Below are 16,523 nucleotides of genomic sequence, written 5' to 3' on the forward strand. Positions count from 1 at the left end.
TGTCTGATTTGTAAACCACTCTTCTTTTGAGTCAGATTTCTTTAAATGAATCAGGTGAGCCAGTTAAAAAAATCGGTCTGGTTGACTTGTTCAAGAATCAGTTCTGAAGGTCAACTCACTGGCTACGTTTACATAAAACCAAATAATCCATTAGTAATCGGATTGACGGCTCAATCGGACTGAAAAGCCTGAGCCGTCAATCCGATTGAGCTCGATCAGAATTAAATTTCGAAAAGGGGTAGTTTATTCCTTTTCTAATCCGATCGAGAGGACATGTAAACGCTTGATCGGATTGAAAACCTAAACTGAAAGGACTGTTAGGACGAGCTGTTTTTCCTGTTGAATAAAGTGTGAAATAAATGAGAGTCCCGTCATTCTAAAATTCTCCTTTCACTGTGAAGAGTTGCAGGACAATGTCCCACCGGTCCTTGTTTTGGATTCTCATCCACAGACCACAGAAATATAAGCAGCATGGCACAATATACTCATTGCCTCCAAATTATGACCAGAGATGGATATTAAGTCTGCCGTTTAATAAAGAACCAATGTAGGATAATAGTTATTATGCGCAAACAAACTCTGTGGATTTGTGCAGTGTGCGCATGTCAAAAAAATTAATTCCGATTTAAAGCTTGTGACATATAAACACAGACACTGACTCAATAATCCAGTAACACTGATGCACTTGAGAAAAATGAGCACTAAATTAATTCTTTAGTGCTTATCACACAAATATATGACTTAAAAAATAAGTTGTACGGCCATATTTAATACTTTTTTAAAAATCTCCCGTTTCGATTCATTGTAACTGCATTGAAAGGAGTCACCGGTACATCAGTACGAATGACGTGAGGGTGAGTAAATGATGACAAAATTTTAATTTCACTATTCCTTAAACATAATTTCAACTCAAACAGCAAGAGGAAGCTGCCAGATCATAAGCATGCTTTCTGTGGTGGCTGCTATCGAACCCTCTTTCAGTCGACGAAAGCCCTTCCCGCCTGAGATGACCGCTACCGAGGTTACCCTGTCCCTCCTCACCCCTTCCCTCTCGCAGGGCCGACCCCTGACCCACATGTCTGGATCGTCGCTGAGTTCGTAAATAGAGCCATCTTCCATGCTGTGTTCCAGAGATTCTAAAGACGAGTCTGAGGCTTCGTCCCCTCGTGCGGTTAACGGTCGCCCGGGCAAACCTGAGGTTGAGCGGAGGCGGTACTGTAGCAACAAGCCCCGCCCCTTCCCTTTGCCCTCCACATGGGCGGAAACACTGGGCTGCTGGAGAGATTCCTGAGACGACGAGTCACTCCGATCCTCCACTCCACAGGCCGAATCATGCCCTTCCACCATAGAATCCCGCTTCAGAAGATCAGGAGATAAAGTGCTGGAAAGGGCAACTAAGAAATCCACAGGCCCGCAGTGTGCATTAAGGGATATCATCCCCTTACCTGTGCCACAGTAAAACACACAGAGCTCAGACGGCTTTAATCAGTAAAAAAAGCAGCAATGCCAGAGGGTAAGAAAAACCTTAAAATTTGATTTATATTAATACATATTTAAATGCATATTACATACAAAAAGGACTTTGAATTAAAGGAATTGTTCAGAAAATTGGTCATTATGCTAATCTTCGCTTTTTCCCATCCCCTAGACAGTTTTTTCTTCTTCTGCGGAACACAAAAGATACAATTTTGAAGATTTTTTTCCATACAAAGACAATTCATTGTGGTGATGCCCCAGATGTCTTGCTCCAAAAACTCATAAAGGTGTAGTCAATTGACTTTTAAATTACACTGCCGTTCGCTGCTGTTTTGTAATAAATTAATAAAATATTCAGCTGTATTAAACTGATCAAAAGTGACAATAAGACAAAATATTTCAAATAAATACTGTTCTTTTGAACTTTCTATTCATCAATAAAAAAAAATAAAAAAAAAAAGCACAACTATTAAGCAGCACAAATTTGATAATAAAAATAAATGTTTCTTGAGCAGCAAATTAGAATGATTTCTGAAGGATCATATCATGTGACACTGAAGCCTGGAGTAATGGATACGGAAAATTCAGTTTTACATCACAGGAAAAAAAATACATTTTATAATAAAATAGAAAATTGGTATTTTTTAAACAGTAATAATATTTCACAATACTGTTTTTGATCAAATAAATGCAGCTTCGGTGAGCACAAGAGACTTCTTCCAAAAACATTACATAAAATCTTATCGACCCAAATCTTATTTATTCATGGCAATCTTCCTGCTTCAGCTCTTATCAAATACAACACTTACCGGTATGTGTGTGTCATGTCAGGTAGCATATTACATATTTGGTTACAAGACATTTGAAACTACTTTTAGAGAGCTTCTCAATGAACTGACAAACGGAAAAGACTTTGTAAAGACAAAATTATATTTTTGTGTTCCACAGGAAAAAGCACACAGGTTTGGAACAAAATGGTATTGAGTAAATAATGACAGTAGTTACATTTTGGGGTTAACTATTCATTTAACAAAGGGCTAACTATTTGAATCATTACGTAATTGTCCTGTCATTGCAGAGGAGACTTTCCAAAAGAACTAAAGGCAAGTTATGTATTATGAAGAGCCCCCATCTGTGTACCTGTAATTTTGGGGATGCCTTCCAGCTTGGGCACAGGCAGGGTGATGATAATGCCCTGGGCAGTTCCCACCCATAGCAGCCCCTGGCAAATCAGCAGGCTGGTAACTCTCATGCTCCTTTGACCTTCAGAAGAAAAAAAGAAGAAGGAAAAAAAAGGTATCACCATCACGACTTCTTTATATCTATGTAGTATGATACTATTTTTAGCCAACTTTGAAAAGAACAAACTATGCTAAAGAATATATATATATATATATATTATATATTAAGCGTTTTCGCATTTGGCTCGTAAACTCTGGTATAGTTCCTGATAATGTTCGGGGCTCAGACTCCCTCTCCCAGTTTAAATTTTGATTAAAGACACATAATGCACCTCATAACCTTGTACTCCAGATATATCATATTATTTTCCATTTGCTTTTCTGTTTTATCTCGGGATGTCCATCCCGAGGTAACTAGAGAGTATGCCAGCTCCAGTTTGGATCATTACGAAGACTTCAGATGACTCAATACCTGTGAAGAGATGACTCCAACTCATGCGAGGACTTCAGATGACGCAAACTCTGAATCAACATACGCCACTGCCAAATTTACTCTATATTGTAATCATTATGATCACAACCTGTAAAAATTGCTTTAATGAGATGATTGTTTCTGCCTAAATGAATACATGATGTTAGCTAACTGCATAATTTGTATTATCTTAGAACTGTACATTTTTGACATATAGACATTAATTTGACAGTTATCTCTGATAACAGATTACTTTAAATTGTAATGTAGAAACATGTATTTTTCTGTAAAGCTGCTTTGAAATGATATGCATTGTGAAAAGCGCTATAGAAATAAATGTGAATTGAATAGAATTTTTTAAAAAATAACACTTTTCTGCTTTAATATCAACAATCATAGTTTCTATGACCAAGATAAAAAAAAAAAAAAACCAGCACACTGTTATGCTCTTCTCATCAGGTCTATTGAACTGGTGGTATGACAACATTTAGATTGCTGTTGTTTAGACAAAAAGCAACATGGAACATTTGAATGACTTTATTCACAATACCCAAATACAATACCCAATACCCCAGAAATCAGAAAGCAACCACAGTATAATTAAATCAAAGAAGAATTAGCACAGCAGAGTCTTCAGCAGGTATAGACGGTGGCTCGCTTTGCATGAATGAACGGCAAGTGGCTAATTGATTAATTTTTACGGCATGCTGTCTGTAGTTTGCTATAGAACTTGGAGAGTCTTTGGCTAATGTGTAAATGAAGCATTTTCAGTATGGTAGTTAGTCACCAGGAAATCACTGAAGGTCATGAAAAAACATTCGTGAATGCACTGCATTAGGAAGAGCTCATTCTTAGAAATGTCAGCTGTCCAGTTCTGCAGAACATTCACCTATTATACATTCTGTTTCTGTGCAAGAGGGATCACCTTGATAATATATTGTCAAATAAATCTGCAGTACTACAGTAATGCATATGAATTCATGAATGCTGAAAACATAAGATGCTGAGGTTTGGGGAAAAAAATGCATATTGCATATTTTATTAGATGTCCTTGTAGTTGATGCATAATGTGTACTAGAACTTTTTCTGCATCATAATCATCAAGATTTTAAGTTAATCCGTTAACATTTGGTAGTGAAGCCAACATGAATTAACAATCAAGAATACATTCTCAACATTTATTTGATTAATCTTGATTAATGTTAATTTCTACATATATTCAAATATGTTCACATTTCATGTTTTATAAAGTAATATTATTGTATTGTAATCAAAGATGAATTAATAATAGTATATTTATAAATAAACATTAACCTAGATTAATAAATGCTGTAAAATGTATTAATTGAAAGTAAATAATTTTTAGTTCAAGACATGCATAACTAATGTTAACAAATTGAACCTTTGTTCTCATCTGAATATATAAGAGAAAGCTTGAGTCTTATAACTGGTCATAACATTTATTTTCAATTAACTGAAGTTAATTTCAAGATTTTATGTAGTCTCAATTTTCAATTTCTTTCCAACGCATTTGATTTAATTTCAATATTTCATGTTAACTTTCAATTAATATGAGGTAATAAAAGCTGCATGTTTAATATGGAAATCATTTAAGATTTTTACATTGCAGGTCACACTTATTTATGATGGTATTATTATTATTATACAAAATAATTTAAATTTAAAACAATATTAATTTAAGGGCAGTTTAAATATAAAATTAAATATGTAATGTACATTTATTATTTTATTATATAATATTATATTGTTATAAAAAATTTAGTTTCAAAGATTCTCTTCTGTATAATATCAACTTTCCCGAAGGATCTGACTTTTCCAGCTATTATTAAAGAGGAAGGATTCAGCCTCAGTGTGTTAAAGAGATGTCTGGCTTGCTTATCGTTTTCTAGCTGAGGAGAAACTGCAGAATAATCGGTTGCTTTAAGACAATAATTAATTCATCACCCATCACTTGCGAGCAAACCTGTGGGATTAGCAGACCATTGATCTGTAATAACTCTATCAGTCCTCCTATGTGTGATGTGTGCGGATTAGCATATTCAGGAAAACCAATGGGATGTTCTGTGGGCCTAGGGTAAAAAAAGGGGAAGAAGGCTTCTGCCAAAGCTTATTTTCACTTTTGTGCTCCGTGGACTGTAAACCCCCCGATATAACACATAATCGTAGCGTTACATCACCTAACATGAACTACATATTTAAACACAGCTAGCTGCACAGGTTTGACAACAGCCTCAGGGTTGCAGGACCTTCACCGCAATACTCACCTTTTCTCCCTGACGTGTCTTTTGAAATACAGCAGTAAATTTGATCCAAAGGTTTGAAGTTCTCGCTCGTTGACAAAAAAAAACTGAGGTATATCTTTTTTTTTTTTTTTTTTTTTTTTTTTTTTTTTTTTTTTATTGAGATGCAGCTATAGCAACAGGCCAGTTGACATTAATTTGCTCTGGCCAGTTCCTCAAGTCTGCAACACCACTTTGGTTTTATTTTTCTCCTTCTCCTTTGTATTCCACTTGATCGCAATTGTCTGTGACAACCGGAGAATCGTGGCTAAACGTGGACGATCGCATTCAAGTGAAATCAAACATTATTAGACCGTCTGAAAGGAGTTATTCTGCTCCGGAGGATTCTGCGAGCTACTGGAGCGATGCCGCAGATTTTCTCTTTATATAGCCTGATGTGTGGCGCGGAATTGAATTGAAGCGACAGTTTGCTGCGTGGATATGTAAATAATATTTATAAACTACGCTTTTTGGTGCCCTTGCTTATAATGAATGTTTACATGCGCTACCTTTCACAGAAGGCTTTGCCTTGTATACATTTCATCTAACAGTAAAGGAGGGATGAAGTAAAAAGAATTTGGTCATTTTAAGATTTAAGTGGATCCAACGGAGATTAAGACAGCTAAAGGTGAGTATTCAGAGGTAAAAATTACCAACATGCCGCGGCTGCTGATGTCATGAACAGAGCGTTGCCATGGCAACATTTCAAATGGAAAGCTTTGTCTGTGCCATTTTGACTTTTCCTGCCTGTAACCCCACAGCTCCATTACTGCTCTGCGGGATCTTAAGTTAGCTACTTATTCACGGTCTATCCCTGGAGAGCCAGCCTACAGAAACCATTCCAAAGAGAACTTCTCCGTTATTACCTTTTTATCACTAGAAGAGTGGTTCAAAGAAAAGATGGAAACAAGCACTGATCAAGCATGTGAAGGCATACAAATGTCTAAATTCAAATGAATGGAGATTCACAGGGTCAAAGGAGAGATACTCACTGGGGTTGTAAAACGACGAGGGTGTGGAAATGTTGATCTCCTGCAAGTGTTCCAGCGTTTCCGTATGGAACAAGCGTATAGAGGAACCTTCTGAAAAGGCCATCCATACGCCCCCTCCGGCTCGTACCATGTGGGCCACGCTCACCATCGGGTTCTGATGGACCTCAAATCTCTAGGACAGAATGGTGGACAATGAGATTACAATAGAGAGATTGGAATTATCTAACTTCATATCGATACAGGTCAAGTGGAACAGTATGTCACATTTCTCAAATCAAAATAGTCTCCGCTACACTATTGAGAGGAAAAAGAAAAAATATTAAAGGCAAAATTTCAACCCAAAATGAAACTCTATCATCATTTACAAACACTCATGTCATTCTAAACCTGTGTGAGTTTCTTTCTTCAGAGGGAATCCAGTCAAATATCTTTTTTTTGTGTTTCTCAGAAGAAATCCTCTTGGACAAGACGTCAAATGATACAGAATTTTAAGAATCTTGACACGAGTCACTAAAATCTTATGTTTACATATAAAATGGTCATTATGACATTTCTGACTTTTAAAATTGTGCAAGACATTTTTATGGATTTTGCAAATCGTCTTTCCAAACATTTTGTTAAACTGTCAACACTGGAACATTTTCGTTTGAATTCTGAAGACCTATTATGCATTTGAGTTACATTTATTCAGTGGGAATCAGCAAATACTAATTTCCAAAGGGATGATACATGCCATATTATCTTTAATATAAAATTCACACTGAAATTGTACCAAATTCTGTGCACAGCAAGAAAAAAAACTATAATAATGCTGTGTAAAGCCTAAACGAGAGGTGATTAACCTCTTCCAACCGGCAATCAGATGGTTAGAAGAATTTCTGACATGCCAGAATTTAATGGCAGTATTAAGAATTTAAAACATAAATTGGAAATGCTAAATCCTCTTGATATTTATAGCCGATGCTTTTGACAATATACTGTATCTGGATACAGGATTTCATGGTCTATTGGCGCAACTGGCATGGGGGTTATCGCGCATATTTCACATTTATAGTGTGAGCAGTCAAGTCGCAGCTCGATGATCGGATCGTATTGTGTGAGCACATAAATCGTGAGTTTACATCGCAAGCGATTTACTCGTACAGTCCGAGTTGCTAACCTTGCTGAAATCGCACATAAATCGCACAGTGTATTCCCGGCCTAACAGAAAGGTGTAACCTCCTAATCTAGGTTGCAGTTGAGATGTTTGACCTACGTCCTTACCTGGGAAGTATAAACATGACATTAATATTACCCTCATAATAATGCTAATTCATTTCAGACTATAGTCACATAGCTTTACTAATGTGTTAAAAGGTGGACTGGAGAACCCACGACCAATGAGAATCAACAAGCAGAAAAGATTGGAACACAGTTTGGTACAGAACTCAATAAGGCATGACAAAAACAAGCAGTTAAAAAACTCCATCTCCTTTTTCCTCTCACTTCTCCATTACCTCACAAACAGAAAATTGAACTATAATGACAAAGGGTCTGTAGCAAATGTATCTTGTTTTTAGTATCCCCATTTATTCTCAGTGCAGTACATCTGCAAGGACTCCCTCACACTCAAGCGGTTTGAAAATCAGAACAACGAGCATTCAGCCACTCAAGGTGGCATGAGAGAGTGACAATCTTGTTTTTGAAGAGTGCACACTATTATTAAGTAACACATTCTAGCATATATGAAATGTTTAGAAAGTTGCTTTTAAAGGACATTTTCATATTTTCCCCCTTATTTAATAAGATCATGCTCAGATATGGTGCAGGTCAATAGCTTCGTTTCCATTACCCTTTAGATTGTGCAAATTGAAATTGTGAATTGAAAATACGCCCAATGGAAACACGTAAATTTAGCAAAAACTCCCATATATCGCAAAAAAAGTTTTTACGCTCACATGAGTTTGTCTTTCAAGCAATTCGAAAAATTACTATTTTGCAAAACTGCAAACAGTTTTTTCGCATTGACAGGTACCCTGGCATACGTACAAGTCGATCATTCTTTAAAGATGATGCAGTATGTTTAGACAGAAGAGTATTACGGGAAGACTGGACACTAAACAACAAAGGAATGCCACGATTCATCAAGACCATGAAGCAGATAGGAGGGAGAAACACCTAGAAACACCTCATACGTGTCCGCTCCTACATATAAAGGGCTTTCCTTGACATTAATGCTTGGATAACAAGCCTACGTCTCCTTCGATTAAACATATTGGCTAGTGCAGTGGCTGGGATTTACATAAACCTACCAACATCCGTCGCCATGATTTTTGGAATGACTTGTCGTGAGAGAAGAAAATTACGTTTTAGATGCATAACATCGGTTAGTAGAAAAGCCGTAATTTCTCAATAGTTTATCAACATTTAGAAAATTTCGCAAAAGTTTTGCACAAATATGTAATTGAAACGCGGCTATTTTCTACATACTGAAAGCAATTTAAGGCTCTTTGTATCATTTTATTCTCCTGAGAACACAGTGTGCCTGCATCAAGTCCAAACTTTCTGTTCGAAAAATAGTTCAGAGCTGATTTATGGTGTTCTGTATTACCAGACACACAAAACAATGAAAGTAGATCTCAAAAGCAGCCACTGAGGTGGATAAGGGCATTCACATCTTCACATTTCTCTTTTCCCTGGTCGTGTTCCTGCACTGATCCCTGCAAAACACCACAGGGCTCTATTAAAGGCAAAACCTAAGTACTTGGATTGCTCTGCTCCAGGGAAACCCTGAATTTTAGCCTGTGGCTAAAGAGTTAAGAAGCAGGCATTATTCTGGTCACCCTCCATCAAAATATATCCAGTTGAGAAACAGATTCTTCATCCAGAGGTTAATTTGGGTGTCCCTTTCTGGTAAAGACCAGTTCACTGTATCAGAAGCATCTGAGTTAAATATGTAATTCAGTGGAGAACATATTTACTATTAAAGGGATAGCTCACCTGAAAAGGAACATTCAGTCAATTTAAACATTCTCATGTCATTTCAAACCTGTATGACTTACTTTCTTCTGTGGAACAAAAGAAGATAATCTGAAAAATGGTGACATCGACAGTGTTGTTTTGGATCCCACTGACTTTCATTGTATGGACCAAAACATGAAGTGTGAAATATTCTTCAAAATGTTAATTTCAGCATTAATAATTTCAAAATGTTACATCGATTTTGTTTCCCAAATAGAAGAAAGAAAATCAAGTGAACTGTCAGTGCAAACTGTTGCATCGCTGATTTCAGAATTTATTATATAAAACAACCTAAATGGTAAAAATATTAGCAACCCATGGGTTAACTACGTCTGAACGACTGATGTAGCTCTCTTCACTGACGTCTTTTGTATTTTCCTTCTCTGCAGTTGTGTAAAAAAGCTCAGTTTGTTTCAAAGAAGGTTGATGAGAAATGTCACCTTATCTCTGAATCTGTTGAGAATGTTAAAACCTGATTCTTATTCTTACTGCGATCATTTTGCCAAAGAATTAATTAAATTGTTGCACCCAGTAAAATGAATAGCTACAGACAAAACTCCACTACACAGTGGAAATATTATCAATCTCAAAACAAACTGAAGGGGAGCTGAGTGTAAATAAGATAAAGCAAAACTACAAATAGACTATGACATGTTAAGACAACGCAGATCTGTTCAGTAATGCAGTTAGAGCTGCCCAACGCGTTTAGTTCTGTAAATTGGTCTCTGGGAGCCTGAAGGGCTCAATTCTCAACTATGATGAAGTGATAAGATATCCATAAACTGAGATCTTTGAATTGAAAAAAAAAAGACACTTTTGACTGAAGTAACTCCAGAAATCATTTGACCAGAGGACCTACTACATGTTTAAAATAGTTCTTTATTAACATTTTACCCAGCTCGCTGTTAATGCCCCAAAGGGCCACTGGTATAACCGCCTCCTAAGTAATACTCTGTAATACAGACTGGTATAAATTAAATCTTCATTTTAGACTATAATCTAACTCTCTAATTTCTTAGTTAAAGTTAATGAGATGTAAGTTCAGCCTCTGATGCTTTAGACTCAACCAGTCTAACTGAAAAAATAGTTATTCTTCTTTATTAACCAAGTCATAATTATGAGATAAGTAACAATGACAAGAAATAGTTCCATTGTAAGAAATTATAAGCTACAAAGTCAAATTATGAGATAAAACATCACATTTTGAGATGTAAAGTCACAATTATGAGATACATGTAGTCAAATTCTGAGATATAAAGAGAAGAAAACAGGCTTTCATAGTGTCAGTGGCAGACTACAAATACTGTACACAGTACTGTTCTGTCCGATTTTCCAGAATAAAGTCCTTGCTAGACTAAAAATTTCAAACACAAAACACCAGAAGAGGAACATACATTACAGCAGTCCCCTTATTGGCTTCAACTTGTAGAATTTATTTCAAAATGCTGTAATCCTTCATGGAGCTTATTCTAAATAGTCTCCTACAGGGCCGGCCTGTGGCAAAGGCGGAATAGGCAAATGCTTGGGGTGCCGCCCATCCATTGGGGTGGCCAAATGATGATTTTTTACTAATACTATTTAATTACCATTAATTCAAAATATTGCAAAAAATGTATAATAATAATAATCCACTAAAATATAACTTCATTGATTGGGCACATGACTTACCCCAGTTCGATGCATCAAGTAACGTTTGTTAATTTGAAAGCTATCTGGCCAGAGTTAAGGCCAGTTATTTTTACTGTAAAATAGCAACATTTTACGTAAAATTCACTTTATGCTATTTGAGTTCAGTCTATAGTATGGCTTAGGAGCTATTTCTGTATATATTTCACCATCATCAGTTATATATATATATATATATATATATATATATATAATATAATGTAACACCAATGGTCTTTCATTCTCCAGTATATAAGAAGTTTCTGTATGTGTATGATCACAATGATCAGTGGCTGATGCCAGGGACACCAGGTAAAACCAGGGCCATACCTCGTCTACTAACACTGGGATCGTTGTTTTGTTTTATGGGGATCCAACGTTCAATGTCTATGGTTCTCTTGTAGAAAAGTTTTCCAAAAGAGCTCATGCTGTTACACAACCATTAAAAAACATCTTTATTTATTTTATTAGAAAATGCATTTTCACAAGTGGCTTTATTCATAATCTTCATTTTGATTTTGCTTGCAATCTGCATTTCTGCTTACCATTTTACTTTAAATGGAAAGCAATTGCTATAAAAGAACAGTCTAAGGATATTCAGTTCTACAAAACACAAAAGCAAATTCCAATGCAAACGAACACCTTTTATCCTTTCCTGCAATGCAAAGAATTATTGCGCCATCAAACTCACTATCCGACCAGTGGGTTCAAGGGCCACACATCATGAAGGTTTCAATGACTCAGAATCCATTTTCTTTGATTTCAAAGTGATTCACAGCGGAGCCACTGTCACCGAAAACAATACACCCCCTCCCAAGCACCTTTTAAAAGTCCACAGGGAAAGAGGAGCCATTTCATGCCTGATCCTCTAATGAGGCATGAGGGAGCTGCGCTCCTTATCGAGGGTTTGCACGCAGCCCCCTGAGGTCTGTGGTGCTACCGAGGAGCCCTGAGAGCTCTTACAAACAGCTAGTTCTCCAGTCTGGGGTTGAGGCAGATTAGTTGAAGGGGGTGAGGTGGGTGCGAGAGACCATTCTCTCCTCTGCACACTAGCGGACAGGGATTAGCACCTGTTTGCGTGCCCTTGCCAAAGGGAGCTTCTTTTGTTTGAGAGCAAGGGAGAAGACTGAAACTGCCTTTGATGTGTTTTCGCTTTTAATTGACTTGTCGGCAGTGCTTGCCTTTGCTCTCTCTATGTTTGTTTTATATTGCTTGGACTATTTCTTTAGAGACAAGACACTAGAAGAATAATTCTATCAAAACTAATTTTAGAGTTTGGGGTCAGTGGGAGTTTTATTAGTTAATAATAATTAGTTAATTCAGCAAGGATGCTTTAAATATATCAAAAGTGACAGTAAAGACATTTACATAGTTACAAAAGTTAATCAAAGACTCCTGAAAAAGATTGATCATGATTTCCACAAATATGTTAAGCAGAACAACTGTTTTCAACATTAAAAATAATAAGAAATTAATCTTGAGCACCAAATCAGCATGTTAGAATAATTTCTGAAGAATCAGGTGACACTGAAGACTATTGAAAATCATAGCTTTGCCATCACAGGAAAAAATTACATTTTAAAATATATTCATATATATATTTTTTTTTATTTAAGTCTGACCCCAAACTAACTTTTGAATGGTAGTGTGTATATTAGTACATAGGCCTATTGATCTCTGAATGCAAACACTTTCAGAAACATATGTCCAATTTAAATCTGTCTTGGGTGGACAGGGCTAAATACAGGTGTAAACGGTGTCCAAAACATCACTGCATCCCATACAACACAATTGTGCTAAAACAGGTAAGGCTTTGCAGCTATCAAATAAAACAAATACGTGACTGAAAAATTTGGAAAATCTCATAAATATGCACAAAACTTCTCGGACTTGCTTATAATCTACAGATACTTTGATATATATAGATAAAAGAATCTAAATGCATAAAACGCAGTCCATGTGAAAATTGGATATCAAGTTGGTTGCAATCCCAGGTTTTTATTTTAAAGTGTTTGCTATACATAGTGTCTGACCATGTTTGTTTTTTCTGCAGTCCCAAAGTTGATATATATAGATAAAAGAATCTAAATGCATAAAACGCAGTCCATGTGAAGCACGCACATCCTAAGTTCATTTATCACAGCTGCTTGCTGAAATAATGATCATTTTGCATGAAATCATGTTTGTGATAAGATTAAATAAAGTATGTTTATCCACATACAGTACAGTAACATACTGACACAGTAAGCCATGCACATAGTTACAGGACATTAATTTAAGATACATGTAAATACAAGTGAAAATTCATGAAATTTCCTTTTATCTAATGAATGTTAGTGATCATGTAAGCATCTTATTCACAATATGCATTTTTTATTATATTCTAATAATAATAATCATTTACTGTTATTACATATTATTATTATTATTATTAAATCCATCCATTGGCTAACTCACTTATCATCTGTAACAAAATTGTTAGCATACTATTCACACAAATGTAACTTTAATCCAACAAAATTAGAAAATAGTGCAATTTTGAGAATAAAACAGTGTTTCCATCCAAATTGCCGCAGAATATCTGTAATAAAAATGGAAGTTGCAGCAATCGGGGAAGCAACTGTGGCTTTTCCTACATTAGAAATTACTTTTATCTCAGAGCACACAAACAAAACCCAATAAATGCTGTCATGTTATCTTGCGTTCCGATGCCTGGTGTTTGGGAATGCAAACGTGAGACTTCTGGGAGGTCATTACACCAAATCATTCCTGCTCAGGTATTTCAGAATGATCAAAATACATTTGATATGCTATGCAATGAATTTTGCCCATTGGTTAGTCCAGTTTTCCAATAAAGGTATTTATATGGTAAGTGTGTTTCCGTCGTAGTTTATGCACGTCTTTTTTTTTTTCAGATAAAATGTGATCCACCTCAATTGAACCAACCCGTTCTCATTTCTTGAGATCAGGCTTATTGAACATATATGCTTTTTATGCACGTTTTTAGAATTTATGTGCATCTTGGCGTTTCCATCCAGTGTTTTTTATGCAATATCCCAAAATGTGCATTAAAATAGGTGGATGGAAACATAGCTACTGAGTCTCACACAGAGACAGAGGTTGCCCCCACCGCTTCACCCTAAAGATACTACATCACTATATCACAGCAGGAGATCACTGTTCTTCCCTACCAGCGGACAAAATACAGCAAGCCTCCACGTACAATGCAAGCATCACACCTAACCCCTCATTAGCCCACTATAATACTAGGTGACAGTGCTTATGAGAGCAACATGTTTAAACAACCTCTCATTTTACCAAGTGTGGGACTTCACTCCTCAGCTTTTATTGTTCTACATGTTTATGAGCCAAAATTGGATATCAAGTTGGTTGCAATCCCAGGTTTTTATTTTAGAGTGTTTGCTATACATAGTGTCTGAGAATGTTTGTTTTTTTTCTGCAGTCCCAAAGTTGATATATTTTTAGCATTCTACATCAATAGCGATTCAGCAGCCTCAATAGTTTTAGGTCGGGTACAAGGTGGCACTATGTAGTGTGGAATTATTACCTAAAAACCAGTGATGAGAGAGACAAATTCACACAGGCTCTATTGCTTATCCCACCGACACACATCATTGTACGCCACTTTTCCATGAGCCCCAAAGGGGCAGATTTACAGCTGTAACGCCGATGCTTCCCCCTCCAGCTGCTGGGCCAGCATGGCTCCGCAGGGAAAGGGATACAATGTAATCAGTCGAACAAAACAGAGCACTGGCCTGAACCATGGAGGATCAACCGAAAAGCAGCAGGGGCCCACTCACCTACCACTAGCTCAAATCTCCTCTCTGATGGGCGCTTCCAGAGAAATCTCAGAGGATAAAAGAGATGTTTGATTCCAAAGATAAAACCCAAGAAGGCAGAACTAAAGGAAGGCTCAGGGTTATGGAGGCCCATGGGGTAGATCCCTAGGGTACGTCTCCTCCATATTTGAGACAGCCGGGGAAGATTATGAGCATGTCAGAGCTATTTAACTCATCCTGTGTGGTTTAAAGGTAAGAGGGAAAAAAGGAGAGCAACAACAGAAGAAGAGACACCCTGGCCAGATGGATTGCAGCTCTTCGGTAGGATTATTGATATTCACACACAAGCTAATTTGTCAGTCAGTGTTGGCAAAGTGCCCATGAAACATAGTATTTGCTCTTCCGTTTGTTAAAGTTTGGTGTGAACACATATCAGCATGAGTAGAGCTTTGGAATGATGAGTCTACCTGAGTGGACAGACTGGAGCCATCAACTACAGTAACTGTGTTAGCACAGCTAGCCCAGACCGAGTCCTCCAAAGCAAGTAGCGTCCTGATGGGATCTGAACCAACTGTTACTTTTCTACAGGAGTCTTGGCTCCACAGTTCCCCTACAAAACAGAAACACAAAAAACACAATTTCAACTTTTCAATTTGCATCTATCAAACATTATTGGACTTTTCTTAAAATAAGGGCACGTTTAAGCTTTTAAAAAAACCTTTATACTACTTTTTTCTTCTTCTTTTTTTAGCACAGTGTCATTTCCACAATTTCTCAAATTATTTATTGCATTTAATTGCATTTTGTGGTGGAAATGACAATGATAGCAATGAACTGCTAATAGTTATTTCATAGCTAGGATTTAATGTAGTCTAAATACACACATGAAATATATTTTACACCTATGCATAATCTGACCAAAATTACAACTTTATTTGGAAATCACACACAATAAAAACATTCAGCTCATGAGTGGTATTTACCTCAGTTTTTCCATTACATTGCATAACTGATATCAAGCGCACACTGCTGTGTCCTTGTTAAACAGTATGATTTAAATAATTATTTATTTAAATAAATAAAATAAAAAACATTCTCAAATAATAAATAAAAAAAGTGGTGTATGTTTGTTTTGATCGCCATCAGCTTTAAAAATGAAATACCCAGAAAATACCCAAAAATATCTCCTCTTGCATATTCTGTAAGTTTTATGACACCGAAAAGAGAGGAACGAGGTAAAAGTATACGGGTAGCATACAATGAGGCCTGTGAAATACCTTGCTTTAAGGCAAATAGCTAATCCTATCTGGTGGAACATTTCAAATATGGCCAAAGATAGTCAATGCAAGTAAATTCGCATGTTATTTCCCTTAAAAAAATAATGCTTCAAATAGCAGAACTACAAAAATGTGCTGCATGCTAATTCCACTGCTTTAGCCCTGAGCAAGTCACTTAAAGTAAATTGGTTTCATTAATACTCAAGAGTAAATCCTTGTGTTTTCAAGACAAATATGTGTAACTGGTGGTGGAACTGTATAATTTGTGGCTATGCCTTAAAAACATACAGCTAGAGTAAGCACTGCAAAGTGTGTTTGTGGACTGCATATCTCCCTCAAAAAAACTAGTGCTTTCTATGC

General features: G+C 36.4%; 1 protein-coding gene across 1 annotated transcript in view; it reads right to left on the reverse strand.

Annotated features, from left to right (window-relative positions):
* Positions 1-832: 832 nt before the first annotated feature.
* Positions 833-16,523, reverse strand: part of arhgef10la (Rho guanine nucleotide exchange factor (GEF) 10-like a) — a 120,363-nt gene continuing 104,672 nt past the window's right edge. Inside the window, exons 24-27 of the mRNA XM_081357683.1 lie at positions 15,354-15,496; positions 6,422-6,593; positions 2,617-2,739; positions 833-1,445 (exon numbers count right to left, since the gene is read on the reverse strand). Coding sequence (XP_081213809.1) covers positions 910-1,445; positions 2,617-2,739; positions 6,422-6,593; positions 15,354-15,496 — 974 coding nt within the window. The 3' untranslated portion in view covers positions 833-909. The remainder of the gene's footprint in view (positions 1,446-2,616; positions 2,740-6,421; positions 6,594-15,353; positions 15,497-16,523) is intronic.

This window comes from Scardinius erythrophthalmus (assembly GCF_964197995.2).
Source record: "Scardinius erythrophthalmus genome assembly, chromosome: 25".
Lineage (NCBI taxonomy): Eukaryota > Metazoa > Chordata > Actinopteri > Cypriniformes > Leuciscidae > Scardinius > Scardinius erythrophthalmus.